Raw genomic sequence first — 22,371 nt, forward strand, 5'->3', positions numbered from 1 at the left:
CGCATGAGGCCACTTACGTTGTCACTTTCCCCTATGAGGAAAGGGAACGTTTTTCTGGAGGGAAGTTCTTGGCAGGCACAATATTGTCGTGCTTACTGAGATACCTGGATGGACAGAAAGACCAGTTTGGGGGGGGGCACAGTAGCAAGGCAGAGGGGTTGCTTACCTGAGTGACGCCCTGCTTATCTCCTGAGGAGCCCACCCCATTCTCCTCCAGATATTCCTGGCCCATGTCCATTAGGCGATTTTTCTCCTAGACACACAGGCAGATAATAAGTCACCTTCCCAAACAGACAACCCCTTTCCTAAATTTCAGATGAGTTCAATTGAGATGTTAAAATAGTTTTAACATTTTAAATTTTAATGTGTTAATCTTTTTATTGGTTTTTATTGTCTTGTATTGCCGCCCAGAGAACTTGCGTTTTGGGCGGTATAAAAAATGGGATAGATAGATAAATAAATAAATAAAAATTCTACCTGGCTGGATCAGAGTTAAAAAGTGAGACAGCAAGGATCACTCCCCTGGCCTGTTTGGACTATGACTGATCCTCCTGGATGACTATAGTTATTTATTTGATTGATTGATTGATTGATTGATTGATATACCGCCCTTCCAAAAAATGGCTCAAGGCAGTTTACATCAAAATAAAAAACAAAACAATTAAAATCCAAACTAAATCAATTAAACAATTAAAATCAATTAAACAATTAAAATCATTTAAAACCAACATTAAAAATATAAAACCATATGTTCTCATTTCCCCCTGGATATGTCCTAAATTCCATGAAAACCAGGAATGTCCTCGAGGAAAGGCAAACAGCCTAGAATCTGATTGGCTCACCCCCATGTGTAGCTACCTGGCAGACCTGACCCCCTCCCGCTGCCACATCTACCGTTCCCTAGAGGTGAGGGCTACCAGTCCAGGAAAAAATGCTTTCAGACAGACCTGGTCACCTTTGTACCAGCAGAAGCCAAGGGAAGAAGCCTCCTGCCTCTCCTATCATAGGAACATAGGAAGCTGCTGTACACTGAGACAGACCCTTGGTCCATCTAGCTTAGACTTATCTACACTGATTGGCAGCAGCTCTCCAGGCTTCAGGCAAGAGTCATTCCCAGCCCTACCAGGAGATGCTGCCGGAGAGTGAACCTAGGACCTTCTGCATGCAAGGCAGAGCTCAACCTACAGCCCCATCCCCTGAGGGGAATATCTTACAGCAGACAGTGCTCACACATAGTCACCAGTATTCCCTGTAAGAGGGCATCCCAGAAGTTGTTGACTACAACTCCCAGAACCCCTAGCAGCAATGGGCTTTGGCTGAGGATGCTGGGAATCGTAGTCAAGGGGTTTTCTGTTTGAAGGAACACTGGTGGTCACCCATCTAAATGCAAACCAGGGCAGAGCCTGCTTAGCAAAGAAGACAATTCATGCTCACTACTGCAAGACCAGCTTTCCACCCCATCAGCCAGAGGGCCAGGAGCGTTCAGCTGGGCACACATCTATGTGTGAGTTCATTGTTTGTAAACCACCTTTGACGGCCATTCCATCAATACCGTAAAACAGGCGTTCTCAAAGGTGGATCCCCAGCTGGCATAGGACTACAACTCCCATCATCCCCAGGCCAAGGACCATTGTGGCTGAGGATGATGGCAGTTGTAGCCCAACACAACTATAACCTACCTCACAGGGTTGTTGTGAGGAGAAACATAACTATGTACTCTGCTCTGGGCTCCTTGGAGGAAGAGCGGAATATAAAGGTAAAAATAAATAGATAAATAAACACACACACATGCCAACTGGGAGCCAAGATTGAGAATCACTGCCTTAAATATATTTAATTTATATAATGTAGCCCCACCCCCCACCCCGAGCCACTTTTGGAAGGGAGGTATAGAAATCAAATACATACATACATACATAATAAAATGTATTGTTGGAGAGTGTGGGAAAGTGGGTTGGAAGAGAAAGCCTGGGAAAGTAGGTGGTTCTCCAGTGCCTTTCCTGGCTCTTGGCAGGAGGATGGGAATTCCTTACCACGTTGAGATTCCTGACAGCCTCGCCCTTCTCCTGTGCAAATCGCTGGCACTCGCCCACCATCTGCTCCTGCGTCAGACGGGCCTGCCCTTCCAGCTTCTGCACCGTCCTCTGGATGCATGGAGAGAGAATGCGGTGAGAAATCTCCAGGCCACAGGGCAAGACAGAGCTCTTCCACCGTGCATTTGCATTCCAGACATACTGTGGGACCCTCTCAAATGACAGTCAGGTGTAGTTAGCAAACGCACACCAAAGGTCTCAGCCAATAAAACCATATTTCGCCGACCTGCTTTTCAGCTGATTAATCAATGAGCCACTTCTTGCAGGGAAGGAGGAAGGGAAGGAACCAGATCTATAGGTCATCCTCCTGGCATAGCAGGCGGAGGCACCTGCTGTGTGCCAGTGCTATGTGCCAGTAATGCAGTGCTGCTTTTTACATGTTTACACTGCACATCTCTAAAGGGTAGCACAGGAAGGCAATGGGCAAATAGCTGATCCTGGAACTAAAAGTATAAGAGTGGAACACAGCCTAATAAAACCTGGAACTGGATCTCTGGGGGATCAGGGCAAACCGAAAGTACTAGAGTGGGCACACAGCCTAATAAAACCTGGAACTGGATCCCGGAGGATCAGGGCAAAATGAAAGTACTAGAGTGGGCACACAGCCGAATAAAGCCTGGAACTGGATCTCTGGGGGATCAGGGCAAACCGAAAGTACTAGAGTGGGCACACAGCCTAATAAAACCTGGAACTGGATCCTGGGGGATCAGGGCAAAATGAAAGTACTAGAGTGGGCACACAGCCGGATAAAACCTGGAACTGGATCCTGGGGGATCAGGGCAAAATGAAAGTACTAGAGTGGGCACACAGCCGAATAAAGCCTGGAACTGGATCCCGGAGGATCAGGGCAAAATGAAAGTACTAGAGTGGGCACACAGCCGGATAAAGCCTGGAACTGGATCTCTGGGCAGCAGGGCTGCTTCTCACCTTCCTCTTATTGATATTGTTCTGCAGCTGCGTGATCTCCTGGGTCAGGGCCTGGCAGGCAGCCTCCTTCTCCTCCTCCAAACGACTCTCCCGCTCCAGATGCTGAAACTCCAGATCCTCGTAACTCCTCAGGGCTCCATCCAGCATCTCAGAGGTCTGGGAAGAGACTTGGAGTCAGTGCAGGCTTCTGGGTCCCATCTGCAGTTTCCGCTCTGGGAAGAGCATCTGCCCGCTTGCATGCAGCAGCAGAAGGCCCCAAGTTCCCTCCCTGGGAGCATCTGGGAAAGACTCCTGCCTGAAACCTTGGAGAAGCTGCTGCCAGTCTGTGCAGACGATACTGAGCTAGAGAGACCAAAGGTCTGACTCAGTAGGAGGCCGCTTCCCAGGTCCTGTCCCGATGTCCTAACGGCTGGCAGGCCCCTGCTCCACACTCACCTCTTGCAACTGGCTTTGCATCCGCTCCCGCAAGGACTCCGGCTGGTTGTCCAGGTGGATCTGGGACTCGGCATGCTGCCGCTGTAGCTCCTCTACCCTGCGACGCTCCTTCTGCAGCCGCACCTTCTCCTGTCAAAAAAAAAAACACACACCAAACCAGGGCATCACTCCACTGTCATGGGAAACAAAGATCAAGCCTCTTTCTCTTCAGCAGCCTGGCTGAACAACCCGGCCCTCCTTTCCCACGAAGGGATGATCAGCCGCCTTGATAGCAAATGCCCTCAGGGTCAAGTTCTCACTCTCGGGTGGTAATTCTTCATCTGGGCTGTACCACTCCAGACCAGACTGAGAACACACACGCGATGGAATGCTCTGACTCAGGAGAACTTGGCGTGGGCACGAGGAGGCTGGCCTGCAACAACTCTTTTTCTTGAGAAGTGATCCCATCGCGGGTGAGCTCACAGAATGCTAGAGTTGGGAGGGATCCTGGAAGTCCCTGCGAACTGTGCCAAGAGGTACTTTTTTAAAGTGGTGGTTTTCTGGATGGAGCAAAGGGAGAGCAACTGGCCCGATCCGACCCCAGCACAGCATCCCTCCAGGGGCTGTGGTTTCTGCTTCGATTGTGAGCAGTGTTCCCTCTAAAGCATGCATATGTGCACGCGCTCACAAGCTTTTTGATGTCCACTCAGTTAATTTTAGATCCCGCTCAGGTTCAGTCAGGAAGGCCCCATGCTGAACGCACGTGAGCCCACACTGTCTTGATACTGCCGCTCGGAACAAAATTCATCCCACACACAGATGGAAAAAAAATAGAGAAAACACTAATTGTGAGCCCTTTGGGTACAGAGAGCCATCTTTGTTTGTTTGTTTGTTTGTTTGTTTGTTTGTTTGTTGTTTGCAGGGTGAGAGGAACTGGCCCTATCCAACCCAAGCACAGCGTCCCTCCAGTGACTGTTGCTGGTGCCTATCTTACGTTTCTTTTTAGATTGTGAGTCCTTTCGGGACAGGGAGCCATCTTATTTATTTATTCATTCATTATTTCTCTCTGTAAACTGCTTTGAAACTGTAAACTGCTTTGGAAACTTGTTGTAAAGCGGTATATAAATATTTGTTCTTGTTTGTTTGTTTTATTTTCCTATGTAAACCGCTTAGGGAACTGTTGTTACCAAGTGGAATATAAATATTTGTAACAGTAGTAGTAGTAAGTCTCCTCTACCCCAGTGGTTCCCCAACCTGTGGTATTCCAGAGACGTTGCTGAACTACAACTCCCATCATCCCCAGCCACATTGTAGCTGGGGGTTATGGGAGTTGTAGTTCAGCAACGTCTCTGGAATACCACAGGTTGTGAATCCCTGTTCTTTTTTTAAAAAAAATCTTTTAGAAATTAAATAAACGTTTTCATTATCAAAATTACATTACCAAAAAGCAAAACGACACAAATTAAGTAAATATCGGCAGAGAAGCAATGCCAACTGAAAATTACAAAAAGCAATAACTTCCCAAAGAAGAAAAAAACATACAACTTAAGAGCAAACATGCAGTTCTGGCTTTGTTTTTTCCTCCCGAGGTGTGTGTATATATGTATATGTATATGCATATATGATACACACAGAGAGATATTTACACATATACCTGTCCCAAGTACTCAGCTATGTACTATATTCAGATACATCCACATATACTTGCATGTGAGACATATCATGCTGTATCTAATTCATCTTAAATTGTTCCAAGCAAAACAAATGTGCCTTGCATGATCCTGTACTTTATTATTCGAATAATTGATTAAAGGAGGGGGTACCCCTGTTCAGATCCAAACTCCGGCTCAGTGCTGGAAACTGCTACCGCATCTGACAGATGGCCATTCAGTCTCCGTATGAAAACCTCCAGCAAAAGAGAGCCTCCCACTGTCAAGCAGCTCTTACAGTTAGGACATCATGCCTTCAAGTCCTAACATGAGGCAGGCTGTTCCTAATTTCCACCCTAAGTCTGCTTCCTTGAAATTTCAACCTGTTCTGTTTCAACTTGCCCTCAGGAGCAGCGGAGTCTCTCCCTTCTTCTGTATGGGAGCCCCTCAGATATTTGGCTATCAAATCTCTTCTTAGTTTTCCTTTCTCCAGGGCGCTTTCCAGATTAACCCTTACCACAGTGTCACTACAGATCTGCAAAGTGTGCTTCCACACTTCCTGTGTTGTGACACTGCAGTCCCTACACTGTCAGCTGGGTGCCGTTCACATTTTGGCTGCCTCGTTTCGGATTTTATCACTGCAACTTAGTGCTACAACGTCGTATGTCCGTTGCAAAAAAGCAGCTGTATTTTCCGTTGTAGATTCTGGGGATTGTTTTCAATTCGATCCTGCCAAGCCGAAGCATTTTACCACAATTGTAGCGGGTAATCTGGAACACGCCCAGGCTAAACATCCCCAACTCCTTCGACCATTCCTGATAGGACGGTTTCCAAACCACTCAGGGACTAGAAGAGATAAGGCTTGTCCATGGAATCATCTGAATCTAGGTTTAATGTGGCTTACTGACATTAGCGTGACTGTAGGAACCCACACCAAGGCAGGAATCTCAAATTCACCTTGGGTGATAAACCACCTTGGCGTGGGTTCACACAATCACGCTTATATCGGTAACCCACATTAAACCTAGATTCAAATAATTGTGTGAACCAGACTATGGGCTGCTTTGGACAAATAGGGACAGCTGGCTATGTATGAGGGGAAGGCCGGAGGGAGGAGTCAGAGAGGGGAAGAAAACAGAGTGAACGGAGTTGCACATGGCTAGCAGCACCCAAAGTAAGGAAAACTGGAGTCTGCAATGTTATTTGAAATAACCCATCATGTCTTTGGCTGCAGGTCCCTGGTTTCTGCATAAAGCACCTCCTTTGAGAATCAGTGGACTAACCACAGCCATCAGAACAGAGGGGTGAATAGCAGGTAGGTTACAGCCTCCATCTGCCCAAAGTTTGGGTGTCTCTGGGGCCTTAAGTTTCTGGAACATAGGAAGCTGCCATATACCGAGTCAGACCATTGGTCCATCTAGCTCAGTGTTGTCCACACTGACTGGCAGCGGCTTCTCCAAGGTTGCAGGCAGGAGTCTTTCCCGGCCCTCTCTGGAGATGCTGCCAGGGACTGAACCCAGGACCTTCTGCATGCAAAGCAGATGCCCTGAGCTACAGCCCCATCTCCAGCGACGGCTGCCAGTTCCAACCCCTCTCTGCCCCCTGCTGCTGATCTCATTCTGTCGTTATTTGGGGGAGCCCAGCAAATCTGGCGCCATTCTGCACCCCCCCCCCCCCCGGTTTCATCTGAGCTCGGTTTATGAAATGCACCTGTTCATTGCACAATGGCAAAAGCCGAAAGAAAAAGAAGGGATAGGTGTGCACGGCATGAATCAGCTGCATCTGGAGGCAACCAGCAGAAGGTGCGGCCAACAGGTCCACACGGGAGAAGTGTGCGAGAGAGGGCCTCCTCACCTTCTCCTTTTCGGCGTGGCACCTGCGCTCCGTCTCACCAAGCCTCCTCTGCAGCTCCAGCAGCCGCTCCTCTTCCCATCTCAAGGCCTGCCTCTCTTCCTTCAGTTCTCCCTCCAGCAAGGCCCCTTCCAGGTCCATCTAGCCGGGAGGAGAGCCATGTCAGAAGAACCACCGTGCCCAAAGCCCATCCGGATGGAAGTGACATCCAACAAGCCTCAACACGGCCACTAGGGGGCGGAGGCGCCGATCAAAAGCGTGGGGGGAAAGGACAGAAATCTGCGTTGCCAGTTTCCCTTGCTCTGACTACTAGGACACACTCCCTGTGCTGTGGAGAGCACCCCAGGGACGTGCTGCTGCAAGGAGGGATTCCTCTGTTCTGGAAAGCCGGCAGATCCAGCTTTCGGTGTATCTGTGTGGAGACCCAATCCTTCCCCGCCTGCCTGGGTGTGGTGCTGCCACAATACCGGTTCGACAGGTGCCGATTGTTGTCCAGTGGGCACCCCTTTCCCCGCCATGCAGGGAGGGGACTGAACAGGCCTAGGCATACCTCTATATTCAGCTCCTTCTTCCGGTGATGCAGCTCTTTGATCCGGTTTTCGAGAGCCGAAATTTTGTTCAGCACCTGATGCTTTTGTGGCTCCTCCACTCGCACGGGGCGCCTGCTCCTCCCCGTACAAGGACTCTCATGCTGGGGACGGAGCGTCAAACAATTAGGAGCGGCACCTTACAGACAGGCTGGATTCACCAAACTGCAATCGCCTCTTTGCATAGGGTGCTTAGGACATGCCATGCCTCTTTCCGTTCAAGAAGCAGCCACAGAGGTGAGGGCCTTAGGAGGACCCAGGGAGGAGAATTAACCCACCTCCCCTGTGTCCCTGTAAAAATATTCCACCGCCACCACAGCCCCCTTAGCCCCACCCCCTACGTCTGACCCTGCGTCGGACGTCAGACGCAAGGGTGTGGTTTAACTCCCAAATGGGGCCCCGTGACCCCATTTGGAAGTTAGATCGGCCAGCATAGCGTTCACAGTGTGGCCGGTTTTTAGCTCAAAAACGGGGCCTCATGGCCCCATTTTTGAGCTAAATCATGCCCCCGCGTCTGACGTCAGATATAGGGCCATGTCTGGGTTGCCAGGCGTGGCCCCTGAGGGGCAGCGGCCCGGGTTCTTTGAACCCATCCTCTCAACGGTGGCTCCACCCCTGTCCATCTAGCTCAGACTCGTCTACACTGACTGGCAGCCGTGATCTTCGGTTTCAGGCAGGAGTCTCTCCCAGCCCTACTTGGAGATGCTTCCAGGGATTGCTCCTGGGACTAGGGGTGTGCTGAAACCCGATTCAGCACCAGAATGCTCATCTGCATTACAAATGCCTTCCTAATTTGCATGCTTTTAAAAAGCACAACAAAACCCAACAACTATTTATGCTTCAAAGGTGCCAAGGCCCTGTTAAGAGCTTCTGCTGGACTCACCCCATTCTGGGTGCTCTCTGTGCTGCTGGCTTCATCCTCCTCCGTGCCATCACTAGAGTTGCTTCCTGGACTCGAGCCACCCTCGGACAAGAGGGAATCGCCTTCCGTGCAATGCAGGCTTTGGGATCTCTCTTTCTCTGGCGATGGATGGCACTTGGCCACATCTTCCAGGCGGTCCTTCTCCAAGGGAGGACAAGGGCACAACTCCGACTGGCTCAGCACCCCCATGGCCTCTGCGTTTTGGAGTATCGTGCCTCAGGGGCACATGGTAGCTGCAAAAATTAAACGTGGATTTATTATTACGTAAGAATATTGTTATTATTGTTATGAATGTTGAAATATATGACTATTCATAAGATATATGAATATTCATATAAGAATATTCATATATATTGTGCAAATATATATTTTCATTATAGAATATAGAATATATAGAATATAGCAAGGGGAGACCTAGAAAAAAGAAAGTGTTGGGAGACCCAATATATGAAGAGAATATAAAAATATTCTATTATTTTCACAATAGAATATTAGAATATTAATATATATTATGAAAATATATTTTTATTTTCATATATATTATGAAAATAATATTGTTTATTATTATTTATATATGAATATTCATAAAATATATGAATATTCATATTGCTATGTTCATACTGTGAATATTGTAAGAACGTTGTTATTATTGTTATATAAGGATATAGTCTTGCTAGATCAAACCAAAGATCCATCTCATCTGGGGTGACTCCTAGTGGTAGCAAAGAGTCATTGGTATCCCACCCAAAAAAAAAAAATCTTCTATGGAAGGTGCTTTAGCGCCCTGGCCATCTTGGTTGCCTTCTTCTGCGTCTTTTCTAGCTCTACAGTATCCTCTTGTATCCTCAGATACAGCGAACAAAACTGTACACCATCACACAAGCGGGAGAAGGCGGCCATAAGCCACCGCTTTATTATTTGACTTCTGGCAACGATTATTCAGAGGCATACTGAGGTTTCGTTACACTCTCATGGCTATGGCTAAGATTAGGGGATTATGGGAGTTATAGTCCAAAACAGCTGGGGGGCGGTGTGGCAAAGTTGAGCAGTCCTGATTTAGAAGAGCTCTTGCTCATTTAAATGGGGCTTGTGCAAGAGAACGCCACAGAGCGACCAAGGACCATCTCGCTCTGAAGGGAGCAGAGAGGTGGTAACGCCCAAAGAGCACAACATATAAGGATGTAAAGGTGTGGCATGGTTCTTCACTGATACGCTTATGCAAACCGCTTTGAGAGGTTCACCTGAAAAGAAGTATATCAATGTGATAGATAGATAGATAGATAGATAGATAGATAGATAGATAGATAGATAGATAGATAGACAGACAGTGTGGGAGCGACTACAGAGTGGGTGGCAACTACCGGCTTAGAGAAGAGTAAGGAGACTAGTTGCTTCTGGCCCCGAGGAACCTGCCTTCTACTGAGTCAGACCACTGGTCCATCTAACTCAGTATTGTCTGCACAGACTGGCAGCAGCTTCACCAAGGTTACAGACAGGACTTTCTCTCCGCCCTTTCTGGCGATGCCAGGGAGGGAACTTGGAACCTTCTGCTCCTCCCAGAGCAGCCCCCATCCCCTAAAGGGAATGTCTTACAGTGCTCACACATGTAGGCTCCCATTCAAATGCAAACCAGGGTGGACCCTGCTTAGCAAAGGGGAAAATGCACGCTTGCTACCACAAGACCAGCTCTCTTCCCAGGTTCTTGGGAGCACACAGGGCAGGGTCTGAAATCCTGGCTGAATGCTCCTCTTACCCAGCGTTTGGCCATCAAAACAGGCCCATTACATGCATGAATTCCATTCTCAACATATCCTTCTACCGGTCTAAATTTTCCTTTTAGAAAGCCCTGCTGTAAAGGTAATGGCTGGCCCTGAGGCAATGGGTGTCCTTAGATTTCCATGAAAGGCCTTAGACTCCACTCCTTGGCTTGAAACTTACATTAAGTTCAGGGCCAGCCTGTTCACTAGGTGAACTAAAGCGCAGTTGCCTAGGACACCAATTGTTGGGGTGGGGGGCAGTGTTCCCTCTAACAGGAGTTCCCAGATGTCGTTCACTACAACTCCCAGCATCCCCAGCTGCAATGGCCTTTGGCTGGGGATTCTGGGAAAAGTAGTCAACAACGTCTGGGAATTCCGTTAGAGGGAACACTGCGGGTGGGGCATAAACAGTGATGGAATTGCAGGGGTGGGGAACCTTGGCACTCCAGCTGTTGTTGAACTACAACTCCCATCATCCCCAGCCACAATTATTGTGGCTGGGGATGATGGGAGTTGTAGTTCAACAACAGCTGGAGTGCCAAGGTTCCCCACCCCTGGAATATAGCATTTCCAATTATTCTCTCTCTCTGATTGCACCCCAAAAGAAACAGCTAGTCTCATAAGCGGCACTCCCTGTCCTGAAATTGAAAGGCCTGCCTCAGCATCCGTGTCCCCTCTAACAGGGATTCTCAGATGTTGTTGAAACAGCTCCCAGAATCCCCAGCTGCAATGGCTTTTGCCTGGGGATTCTGGGAGTTGTAGTCCACAACATCTGGGAATCCCTTTTAGAGTGAAACCTGCTCAGCCTCCCTTTCGGAACAGAAATGGGCTCTGACTGGATTTCCACATTGATGGCAGCCTCTTTTCCTCTCCGAAGTGTTAGAGGTTTGCCCCCATAAGAGACTGGGAACTCTCTCCCACGATGTCCTCAGCGAATTCAGGCTCGTGATTTGCTGGCCTTCCATGCAAGCTGGCCGTTTGACCTCGCGTATGAGCAGCCTGTGCCACTCGAGTGAAAGCCGGGGGCTCTGCATTTCCCAGCCTGAGCGGGGCAGGGCGGCATGTTGGGGGGACCAAAGTCAAACTTCGCCCGGGGCACCAAAAAGCCCGAGGATGGTCCTGACTGAGTTTCAGGCCCCTGGAATTCCACTGGGTGTTCCATCCTGCTCACCACTTTCTGTGGGCGCAGCAAAGAAAACAGGCACGCCAGGAGTGTGGGTCGGCTTAACCAAGCTAGGAAGCCGACATAGGCAGGTCTCGCCCACATCAGGGCGGCTCCTCCATACCGCCACCCAGCCCTTTGTAGCTGCCGGCTTGAGCTTACGCCCAAAGCCAGAGGGATTCATCCTGCATTTATTAGCCTAATTTGAGGCTTAGAGGGATTCCCCCCTCCCACGCCACCCACCCAAGATGTCTCGGTGTTCAAAGAGCATTTTGATCCAGGAGACCCGACTCCAAGAATGATAGAACCAGTTCCTCACGTGTACATCAGCTTTAAAAGATTAACAGCAGCAGGTAGTGCCACAGATTAACATGAGGGATGCTGACTCCGGCATATCAAATGGCCGAGGGCATTTTCTTTCCCCCCAGTTGACAAGCAGGATCAGAGTATCTCAGATAAATAAATAAATGCAGACAAATGCATGTGCACAAACCCTAGCGCACCAAGGCAATGCACAGCCTGCTGATTCCCACACAGGTATATTTTCAATTGTTGACAGCACCTTGAAAAGCTGATTAACAATGGAACAGTCTGCTTGATGCTCTTGTTCTCTTGCAGCTTTCAAACAGTGGCTACAGAGGTGCACTTCGGTAATTTTGAAGCCTGGACCTTAGGGCCTTTGGAGCCCCCCGCCCCGCCCTGCCCCCACTGCAAGTCAAGCATCATCCCCTTACACACACACACACACACAGTATTTTTTAACACATGGGTTCCTGAGGGCACAAACAGCAACTGAACTCACAAGAATGTCAGAATATAAAATGGGTATATTTATTTGCCTCCTCCCGCGCAGCATGAGATTTTGCCTTTCAGCATCTTCCTATATCGCTGCTGCCCGATATAGTAGCAGCAGGGATTCAAACCGGCAACCTTCAAGCATTTCCCCACTGCGCCACTTAAGGTGACCTGATTCTGTCAGGAGGCTTGATTTTGGGCACATCTTTAGCCAAAAGAGAAATTACCATCTAGACAATACTGCACAGTCAACATAGGGACATAGGAAACTGACTTCTACCGAGTCAGACCATGGGTCCATCTAGCTCAGTATTGTCTTCACAGACTGGCAGCAGCTTCTCCAAGGTGGCAGGCAGGAGTCTCTCTCAGCCCTACCTTGGAGATGCTGCCAGAGAGAACTTAAATCCGGCAGGTGCTCTTCCCAGAGCAGCCTCATTCCAAAAGATCTGGAATATATTACAGTGCTCCCAGATGTAGTCTCCCATTCAAATGCAAACCAGGGCAAATCCTGCTTTGCAAAGGGGACAATTCATGCTTGCTACCACAAGACCAGCTCCCCTCCCTGGCAGTAAGAGGGATTCCCAGATGCTGTTGACTACAACTCCCATAATCCCCAGAAAAAGGCCATTGCAGCTGGGGATGCTGGGAGTTGTGGTCACCAACATCTGGGAATCCCTCTTACAGGGAACACGGCTCCCTGGGGTGATGATTGGAGAGCATGGAAATTTTAAACTGAAAACTTGTCGATGTCATCAGTGTCTCTTTAAATGGGAACGGCAATCTTTCACCTCAGCAGACCATGTGCTAGTCCCTTGTTATCTCTCCGGGCTTGTCTCTCTCCACTTGAGATGCTTTCACATTGGACAGAAATAACCACAAGGTCAAATTTTTCCACACAACTCAGGAAAATGCCAGCCAAAAAACTCTGAAGAGCCGGGGATCTGCTGAGGCAGCACATAAGCTTGGAAAGAGGCAGAACGTACATGTAGAGGAGTTCAAAACATCATGCCTTCAGACTCCAGATGTGGACAAGCCATCTGAGAAAATTCTCCGGCATTTCTCCTTGGGGGAAAACCTTACTCAGGCCTGCTCAACTTAGGCCCCACTGCAGTTTTTGGACTACAACTCCCATAATCTCCAGGCACAGTAGCCAGTAGCCAGGGATTGTGGGAGTTGTTGGCCAACATCTGCAGGAAGGCTGAAGTTGGACAGCCCGACTTTACATTCTGCGAGAATTTCCATTCTTCTTGGGAGAAATCCTGAAATTCAGATGGGATTTCCTGTTTGGAGAAATGTCTCCACATCCCTATGTTGTGAGGTTACATGGGAACATAGGAAGCTGCCATATACTGAGTCAGACCATTGGTCCATCTAGCTCAGTACTGTCTTCACAGACTGGCAGCAGCTTCTCCAAGGTTGCAGGCAGGAATCTCTCTCAGCCCTATCTTGGAGATGCTGCCAGGGAGGGAACTTGGAACCTCAGATGCTCTTCCCAGAGCGGCTCCATCCCCTAAGGAGAATATATGACAGTACTCACACATGTAGTCTCCTATTCAAATGCAACCAGTGTGTACCCTACTTAACTAACGGGACAAGTCATGCTTGCTACCACAAGACCAGCTCTCCTCCCCACTTTTAATATTCATCCAGGACACTTGAAAGAGAAGGGAGCTAGTCTTGTGGTAGCAAGCATGAATTATTTCCTTTGTTAAGCAGGGTCCACCCTGGTCGCATATGAATGGGGAGACTTGATGTGTGAGCACTGTAAGATATTCTCCTTAGGAGATGGAGCCACTCTGGGAAAAGCATCTAGGTTTCAAGTTCCCTCCCTGGCAGCATCTCCAAGATAGGGCTGCGAGAGATTCCTGCCAGCAAGTGCAACCTGGAGAAGCCACTGCCAGTCTGGGTAGACAACACTGAGTTAGATGGACCGATGGCCTGACTCAGTAGAAGGCAGCTTCCTATGTTCCTATGAAAATAGCTTTCTCCACTCAAAAGATATTTTGTGCTCCCTCCCACTATTGTACGAATACCCAAAGTTGCGAACCAATCCTTTGATTTACCCCGCCTTCCCATACACGTCTACATCCCTGTTTTTACACTCTTCAAACAGGTAAATGGTTTTGTGTAAGCTTTCCTGTCAGCTCTTTCACTCAGCACCTCGCCCAGAAGTAGGTGGGACCCACATTATTAAGTCTTGTTTCCCCAGAGGGAGTTAATCAGCGCAAACAGAAAGAAGGAAGATGGGACTCCACAGATACCGTGTGAAAAGTTGGAAGGTGGGAGTCGTGGTTCCCACAGTCTAACCAGGGATCCTCAACATTGGTCCCCCAGATGTTCTTGGACTTCAACTCCCAGAATCCTCAGCCAAAGGCCACTGCAGCTGAGGATGCTGGGAGTTGAAGTCCAAGAACATCTGGGGGCCCAACGTTGAGGATCCCTGGCTAAGCCACGAGACTCTACTCCCTTCCTTCATCCAGGGGCCCCTGATGCCGTGTTTTGCTACAGACAGGACCAGTCATCCACCGCGCTTAATCCTGCCATGTCAACGCAATTCGGGAACTATTAGGGTACCCTTTGAAGATGCTTACCTCAAAATCTCTCTGCCCACAAAAGTTTCTCTGCGTGACAGGGTGGAAAAGAAAGTCCATCACCAGTTTTAAGGCAGAGGTCCCCAGATGTTTGGGCCAACAAAGTTTTCCATGGTGGAAAACTGTTCTGCTGCTATAGTTGTCTGTGGGAAATGTCCTGCATCTAAAAATACGCTGTTTCGTAAAACAAATTAAATAGGAACTACAAGGGCAGTTCACATGACCGTTAATGGGGCAAACATCCCAACCGGTTTCAAGAGCTGTGTTCACCTGATTTTCAATTGTGTGAAGACAATCAATGAAGTAGGAGTGATAAGAACATAAGAGCAGCCCTGCTGGATCAGGCCCAAGGCCTATCTAGTCCAGCATCCTGTTTCACACAATGGCCCACCAGATGCCTCTGAGAAGCCCACAGGCAGGAGATGAAGGCATGCCCTCTCTCTCGCTGTTGCTCCCCTGCAACTGGGACTGAGAGGCATCCTGCCTCTGAGCCGGGAGGCGGCCAACAGCCACCAGACTAGTAGCCATTGATGGGCCTGTCCTTGTGAATTTGTCTAAACCCCTTTTAAAGCCATCCAGAATAGTGGCCATCACCACATCCCATGGCACAGAATTCCATAGATTAATTGTGCACTGGGTGAAAATGTACTTCAAAAAATGTGAAAATGCACTTTGAGAATAAATAAATAAATAAATAAATAAAACTAAATAAATAAAACTCAGGGGGGAAAAACCCAACCAGACCGACCAGGGGGTGGTTGTTTTCGAGGGAATGCCAGACTGAACTGGTCCAGTCTGGGTCCAGTTCAGACTTGAACCGAACCAGACCGGCCAGTTCTGTGCACACCCCTAATTAGTATGCTAACAGTTTTGAATTTCTCCCTCTTTTCCACTCTACTTTCAGTTATTCCAGTAAAAATAATTCCCAAAGGAAGTTTGGGTTGTGTCTGAAAACAACCTTTAAGCCACATGAAGGGCATCTGATGGATTGTTTTTCATTGAATCAGATTTCAGCTCGCTACTTTTGAGGAATTTGACTTTGTAGCATAAATTAACAGGTGCACTTTTAAAGTTATATTAAATACATGCTAAATGCATCGGGAGAATGTCTAGATAAGCTATAGCATCACTCTGTTTATTGAGATGGGTTCATCAGATTCATAAACTTGATTCAGAAGAGCTTCTAGAAAACTTTCCCATTGAAAATTAACTGAAAAACCTCACTTTTGGTGGGGGGTACTCTTTTGGGGAGGGATATTACTTCTTTAGTTACCCAGGTCTCACATAAGCCAGCATAGTGTAGTGGCTAGTGACTAGGACCAGGAAGACCTGAGTTCGAATCCCCATTCAACCATGGAACTCTCTGGGTGACACTAGACCAGTCATGTATCTCTCAGCCTAACCTACCTCACAGGGTTGTTGTGAGGATAAAAACATAACCATGTACACTGTTCTGAGTTCCTCGGAGGAAAAGCGGGATATAAGTGTAAAAATAAAATAAAATAAAATAAAATAGTTCTGCAGGGTACCATATGGGGAGGGCACTGCCTATATGTCAATTTTCAGTAGGTCAGACCACATGACCTCAAGAGCATCTCTATAAGTGGTCACCTCACCAGTTCTACACACTGAGAATCTTTCTCTGTAAACAAACTAGTAGATGGGTCTTTGCCCTGTGTACATATGACACAGGAATAAATACCTTTGCTTAAGAAAACAGGTGTGTGTGACGTTAGGCATGACTAACTTGTGTTCATAACTTTGGCACACTGGTGAGATATTTATTATTCTTTCTGATTTGTTTCCATACATGCCCCATCTAACTGGACAGAGAGCTCTCAGGGCAATTACAACAATAAAAGCATCATACAGAACAACCAAACTATGTAATAAAATAATAACGAAAGCAGCCCATTCAGCAACATGGCTAGGGTTGCCAACTGAACCCCCAAAACCCAGCGTGGCCTACTTCTATACCCTTTCATAGCAGCACGAATTGGAGAAATCCGTAGGCAAGATTTCACAGAATGAAGAGAAGTGTGCTCCTGTTAATGTCTTAGATCAGCGGTTATCAACTGTGGCTCCCCAGATGTTTCTGGACTACAGCTCCCATCATCCATTGCCACAGTGGCCTCTGACACAGGATGACAGGAGTTGTAGTCCAACAACAACTAGGGACCAATGGTTGAGAGCCGTAGATCAAGTGGGGACAAGGGAAGTGAAAATGTTTGTTTATTTCTGTCTTTCTTCCATCACATAATTCAGAGACATACATGGGGATTTCCAGGAGTTATCCGTGCAGGCACTGACCAGACCTGCTTAGCCACTGCAGGGGGGGGGGGTGTATCAAGTGCCCGCAAAGTATGCCCTGGGTTCCTAGCTAACAGCTGTAGGCAACCAACATGGGAAAGGATTCATTCTACACCTTCCAAACCAATAAATAACAACAACAAACAACAAAAACAAAGCTCTCCAGAACAGAGGTGCACCAAGGTAATTTTGGAGCCTGGACCCAAAGGCCTTTGGAAGCCCCACTTCTAGTTACATTTATATCCCGCTCTTCCTCCAAGGAGCCCAGAGCGGTGTACTGCACACACTTAAGTTTCTCCTCCCACCACCCTGTGAAGTAGGTTAGGCAGAGAGAGAAGTGACTGGCCCAGAGTCACCCAGCAAGTCTCATGGCTGAAGGAGGATTTGAACTCGGATCTCCCTGGTCCTAGTCGAGCACTCTCACCACAACACCCTGCGGTTGACAAGGGACAACTGTGTAACATCTGCGGTCTGACTGAGAATGCCTTTTGAACACATTCAAATATTTTAAACCATGTATCAAAGCAATTAATTGACCCGGTATTATGGACCTCGTCCCCCATCCCCCAGCTTCTTTTTTTCCCCATGAACACGGATTAAGTATCTGGTTTGCCTGCAGGAGACACGATTTCAAATCCCCTGATGAGAGACACACACACACACATCAACAACAGCACACACACACCAGCTCACTGGGCTAGGGAGCTTCGGCAAATCACTCCGTCCTGTCTTAGTTAACATGGCAAGGCTGTTGAGAGAAGCTGAGATAAGAGTGTACTTCAATCCACCCCTCAGCCACAGGAACATAGGAAGCTGCCATATACTGAGTCAGGCCAATGGTCCATCAAGCTCAGTATTGTCCACCCAGACTGGCAGCGGCTTCTCCCAGGTTGCAGGCCGGAGTCTCTCTCAGCCCTCTCTTGGAGATGCTAGGCAGGGAACTGGGAACCTTCTGCACGCAAGCATGCAGATGCTCTTCCTAGAGCGGCCCCATCCCCTAAGGGGGAAATCTTACAGTGCTCACACAGGTAGTCTCCCATTCAAATGCAAACCAGGGCAGACCCTGCTTAGCAAAGGGGACGATTCATGCTTGCAGGACTCAAAAGGCCCTGTGAATCTCTTATGCTGGGTCTCTGCCAAACCAGTAATGACACAAGTGACATGACAGGGGCGATAACCAGGGGCAATAACCAAACCAACAGAGGAAGCTATTGTGCTCGGCTGTTTTCCAAACATTGATCCAACCCGGTTGAGAGAGAGAGAGGGAGGGAGGGAGGGAGGCGGTGGCCACTGTGACCTGGCACAGGCAGGCAGGACAGGCTTTGCACTGGCATGGATCCAGTCTCACTTCCTCCTGGTGCCACTCCTGCATTCTCCTCTCCACTACCTGCCACCTGTCTATGCCCTTTCACCCTTCCAAGCAACTTCCTTTCCCGCTGGCAGCACCAGAAACCCATGAACACAACTTTGGAGCGGGAGCCACCGAAGGCGCCCCCCCCCATGCATTTCTGCAAGCAGACGAGCTTTGTCCAAGCAGTCTGTTTGGGGGAAGGAAAGACACAAACGCCCCCCATCTTACACACTTTTGCTGGAATGTCGGCTCTGACGGAGCTAGCTTGCAGGTTAACCTGTTTAGGGCCGCAGCCTTAGAGTTTAATGTCAAGATTGTGATCCAGCCATCCCTGCAGATAGAAATGAAGTCTGAGGAGGAATGCCTCACATTTTTTGGAGGGAGAGGAAAGGCATTTGGGGAAGGGGAGAGAAATATGGCTTGGGGGTTGAAGCAGACCCATAGCCAGTTGGAGGGGGAGTGCTAGAAAATGAGGGGGGCAGATTTTATCACTTTAGTTGCTCTCCATTACATTACAGGTTTAAAAATTGTTTGTAAAAACTTGGGACAGGGGAAAATTGAGGGGTGGGTGGGTGCACTCTCACAAACCCCTTCCTCTGGCTATGGGTCTGGATTGAGGTATGGGTTAAGGTTTAGTGGGGAGGGTTTAAGTAAAATGGGGGGTTGCTCAAAGGGTTAGGGGGAATCTTTACCCCTGTGATTCAGCAGTGATCCAGCAAAGAGGGGAGCTATTTGTCCAGGGCGGGGGGGGGAGCTGACCCCACCCCCTTCTGGCACCATCATTGCCTTTTACCTCTCACAGGTATACACACACACAACACATAGACACACACACACACCACACACCACAGCCAAACATTTCCAGGAAATGCACTGCTGTTATCAAAACGCTGTCGAAAATTCCCTTTCTGCAATCCATACAGCTATCCCTCGAGGCGCACCGGACCGAGCTCCAGAAATGCCTCTGGAATCACCCCACGCTGTTTCCAGACCTCATGCCAAAGCCATAAGCGAGCACTTGATCCTTTTGCGGATGGAAAAGTTCGGCTCCTCTGGGAACATCTTTGCGTCTCCCTGTCATCCACGGCCAGGGGTTTGGATCCTCACTGAGAGCCATCCTAACAACCGTTTCAAGATTCTAGGCAAAATCGGCATCTTTCCTGTGCCACTCCACCCCAAGGTGGCTCTGGAGGAGGGCAGACAAGGCGCCCCACACTTGGGGGTGGGGTGAACCCTGCTCAAAAGAGCTATTAACACACTACCCCCTTCCTCCTCCCCGCTCTGGGGATAAAAACCCAAGAACCCATGACCTTCCCACCCCAAGGTCACCCCCTCTGACACTCACTCTCTGGTGGACTCCGGGCCTGTCTCCCTTCTCACAGGTGGCTGTCGAAAAGCAGTCTCCCAGTTTCGTGGGGTGTGTGTGTGTGTGTGTGTGTGTGTGGCGCTCTGGGGAAGGGTTGTAGCCAGTCCAAGATTTGGAGAAAAATAGGAGATCAGGATTAGGATCCCCTACTCCAGGCAGGTGGACCTCTTCTCCTTTGAGATGCCAGCTAGGGGATGCCTTCTCAGGATGTCCTTCCTAGTTTCTGGGTGTCCGCCCTTCACTCCTCCCCGCCGCCCCTGGGTAGGGTTAGAGGCTGTGCTCGCCACTAGCTGCTGTTCTCCATCACCGCCTCCCCACTTGCCCTTTTGGATCTCATAATCTGTGCCTGGCAGCTTCTGCCACTCACCTGCCTGCACGGCCTTTCCTGAAGCTCCCCAATCGGATCTCCCACCACCTCTGATCCTGCTAGCTTTTCTTCTCCCACTGCCTTGGTTCACAATGTCCTCCCGCAGCGGTTCTCTCCTGCTTTCCTGGTGTTCAAACAAGTTTTACAAGCCTGCTGCTGCTGCCGCTTTGGAAAAAAAAACACACACACACACACACACACACACACACACACACCAACCCTGTGACATCAGAGCCGAAGGGGGGAAACCAGCACCAAAGGGAATGAGGGCAGACACAGCCACTGGAAGAGTGAAACTAGGAAGGCAGAGAAAGCAGAGCGGGGGGTGGGGAGCCTCCCCAAGGAGAGGGTCGGTGTGCCCTACACATGGAGGTTGAAGCTGCCCCCCTCCCGTTCTAGGACTGTTTTGAATGGCTGGGCTCCTTTCAGAACTTCCTGGCAACACAGGCAGAAATCCAGCAGGTCATGTTTACTGCCGGGAGGGGGCTGACGTCCGTGGCAGAGCAGGGTCCAAGTTCAGTTCCGTGGCCTCTCCAGTTCTTTATCAGACCCGAGGAAGAACTTTGCCCAGAACCCTGGAACCCTGTCTCAACAGGCAGGGTGGATTCGATGAACAAAGAGTCTGACTTGGTATAAGACCACTTCAGATTGGATTTATTTATTTGCTACAGGTAGATCTCACCCTTCCTCCAAGGAGCTCAGAGAGCGGTGCACGTGGCTATAGTTATTATTAATTATAATTATTATTATTATTATTATTATTATTATTATTACATTTATATCCCGCTCTTCCTCCAAGGAGCCCAGAGCAGTGTACTACATACTTGAGTTTCTCTTTCACAACAACCCTGTGAAGTAGGTTAGGCTGAGAGAGAAGTGACTGGCCCAGAGTCACCCAGCTAGTTTTATGGCTGAATGGGGATTGGAACTCGGGTCTCCCCGGTCCTAGTCCAGCACTCTAACCAGGTAGGGCTGGGCGGGAAGAGAGAAGTGTCTGGCCCAGAGTCAGCCAGTGAGTTTCATGGCTGAACAGGGATTTGAACCCGGGTCTCGCCGATCTTAGATCAACACTCTAATCAGTATGCAGCACTGACAATAGATGAGGTAGAGGTAGAGGTAGAGGTAGAGATAGAGATAGAGGTAATCAAAACTCAGGGAGCAGCCTTTCCTCCTCCACCTACTCCTCTACTAAAATTAATTTAATTTCCAAAGGGATAAAATGACTACGGCAGTTCGAACTGCAGGTGGTGAGGGAGGATATCATGTCTGAATCAGGGTTGGGAGGGAGCTATAATTGGGAAGATGTGTTCAAAGAACACAAGCCACCCACATCCCAGGAACGCCGGCCTCATTCCCAGCCGGCTTCGTGGTTCACTGTGTGTTCTCTTGCTCGTTCGGAATGAGAAAGAGACTGAAGAAAACTTGCGGCTGACAATGAAGCCAGCTGGGAAACGGGCTCCAGAGGGCCACATGGGGCCCTTCCAGGTTCTGGCCACGCCCCTTGTATGTGACATCACATTCAGGGGCGTGGCTGGCACACGTGAGCGGCCACTGCGGGGAGCACATGAGCCCACCCTCCCCTCACTCTGCACTTGGTCTGAATCATCAGCCCCTGGACTGGGCAGAAAATGTCATTCTATATGGGAAACAAAGATGTCGCCTGATCTCTGACATGTTCGTTTTCTGTGTACAGAGAAGGGTGTTTCTTTTCTTTTTAAATTGGGCAGGGGGTCTGCAACCCACTGCAGCTGCCCCCTGATAATGGTGCAGCACAGGAAACGCAGCTTCAATCATTAGATCCTACTGATAATATGAATTAGCCCAAAGAGAGGGGGTTTGTTATCTCCCGGCCGATGCCTGGGAGCAGGGGAAATGGAACTGTTAAACCTCAAAAGCTATAAATGTCTGTCGGTTTCCTGAAAGGGGATTTTGTTTTTCTTTTCGTCCGTTTGTTATGTAACTTTTTTCTGCCAGAAGCGAAATAGACTGCAATAATATTTGTTCCGAGGCTTGGCACCAGGAAAGGGTCTCGGTGGTGGGGGAGATCAGGGGCGTGAGGGAGAGAAGGGGAAGCTGCTTGGATTCCTGGATTATGGCCCCGGCTGCAAGAGGGAGAGAGGACTAGTGGTTAGAACAGGCTGCTGCTGGCTGGAACATAGGAAGCTGCCATATACTGAGTCAGACCATTGGTCCATCTGGCTCAGTATTGTCTACACAGACTGGCAGCGG

General features: G+C 48.9%; 1 protein-coding gene across 6 annotated transcripts in view; it reads right to left on the reverse strand.

Moving 5' to 3' along the window:
• Window positions 1-22,371, reverse strand: part of PHLDB3 (pleckstrin homology like domain family B member 3) — a 37,113-nt gene that overhangs the window by 9,196 nt on the left and 5,546 nt on the right. For 3 of the 6 annotated variants that reach the window (XM_053266781.1, XM_053266780.1, XM_053266776.1), the window contains exons 1-8: window positions 19,755-20,130; window positions 8,405-8,676; window positions 7,485-7,625; window positions 6,938-7,075; window positions 3,456-3,584; window positions 3,021-3,176; window positions 2,034-2,144; window positions 167-253 (exon numbers count right to left, since the gene is read on the reverse strand). In XM_053266781.1, the coding sequence (XP_053122756.1) occupies window positions 167-253; window positions 2,034-2,144; window positions 3,021-3,176; window positions 3,456-3,584; window positions 6,938-7,075; window positions 7,485-7,625; window positions 8,405-8,632 (990 nt within the window). In that variant the 5' untranslated portion in view covers window positions 8,633-8,676; window positions 19,755-20,130. The other 3 variants (XM_053266777.1, XM_053266779.1, XM_053266778.1) reach the window with 3 other exon arrangements.

This window comes from Hemicordylus capensis, chromosome 7 (genome assembly GCF_027244095.1).
Source record: "Hemicordylus capensis ecotype Gifberg chromosome 7, rHemCap1.1.pri, whole genome shotgun sequence".
Classification (NCBI taxonomy): domain Eukaryota; kingdom Metazoa; phylum Chordata; class Lepidosauria; order Squamata; family Cordylidae; genus Hemicordylus; species Hemicordylus capensis.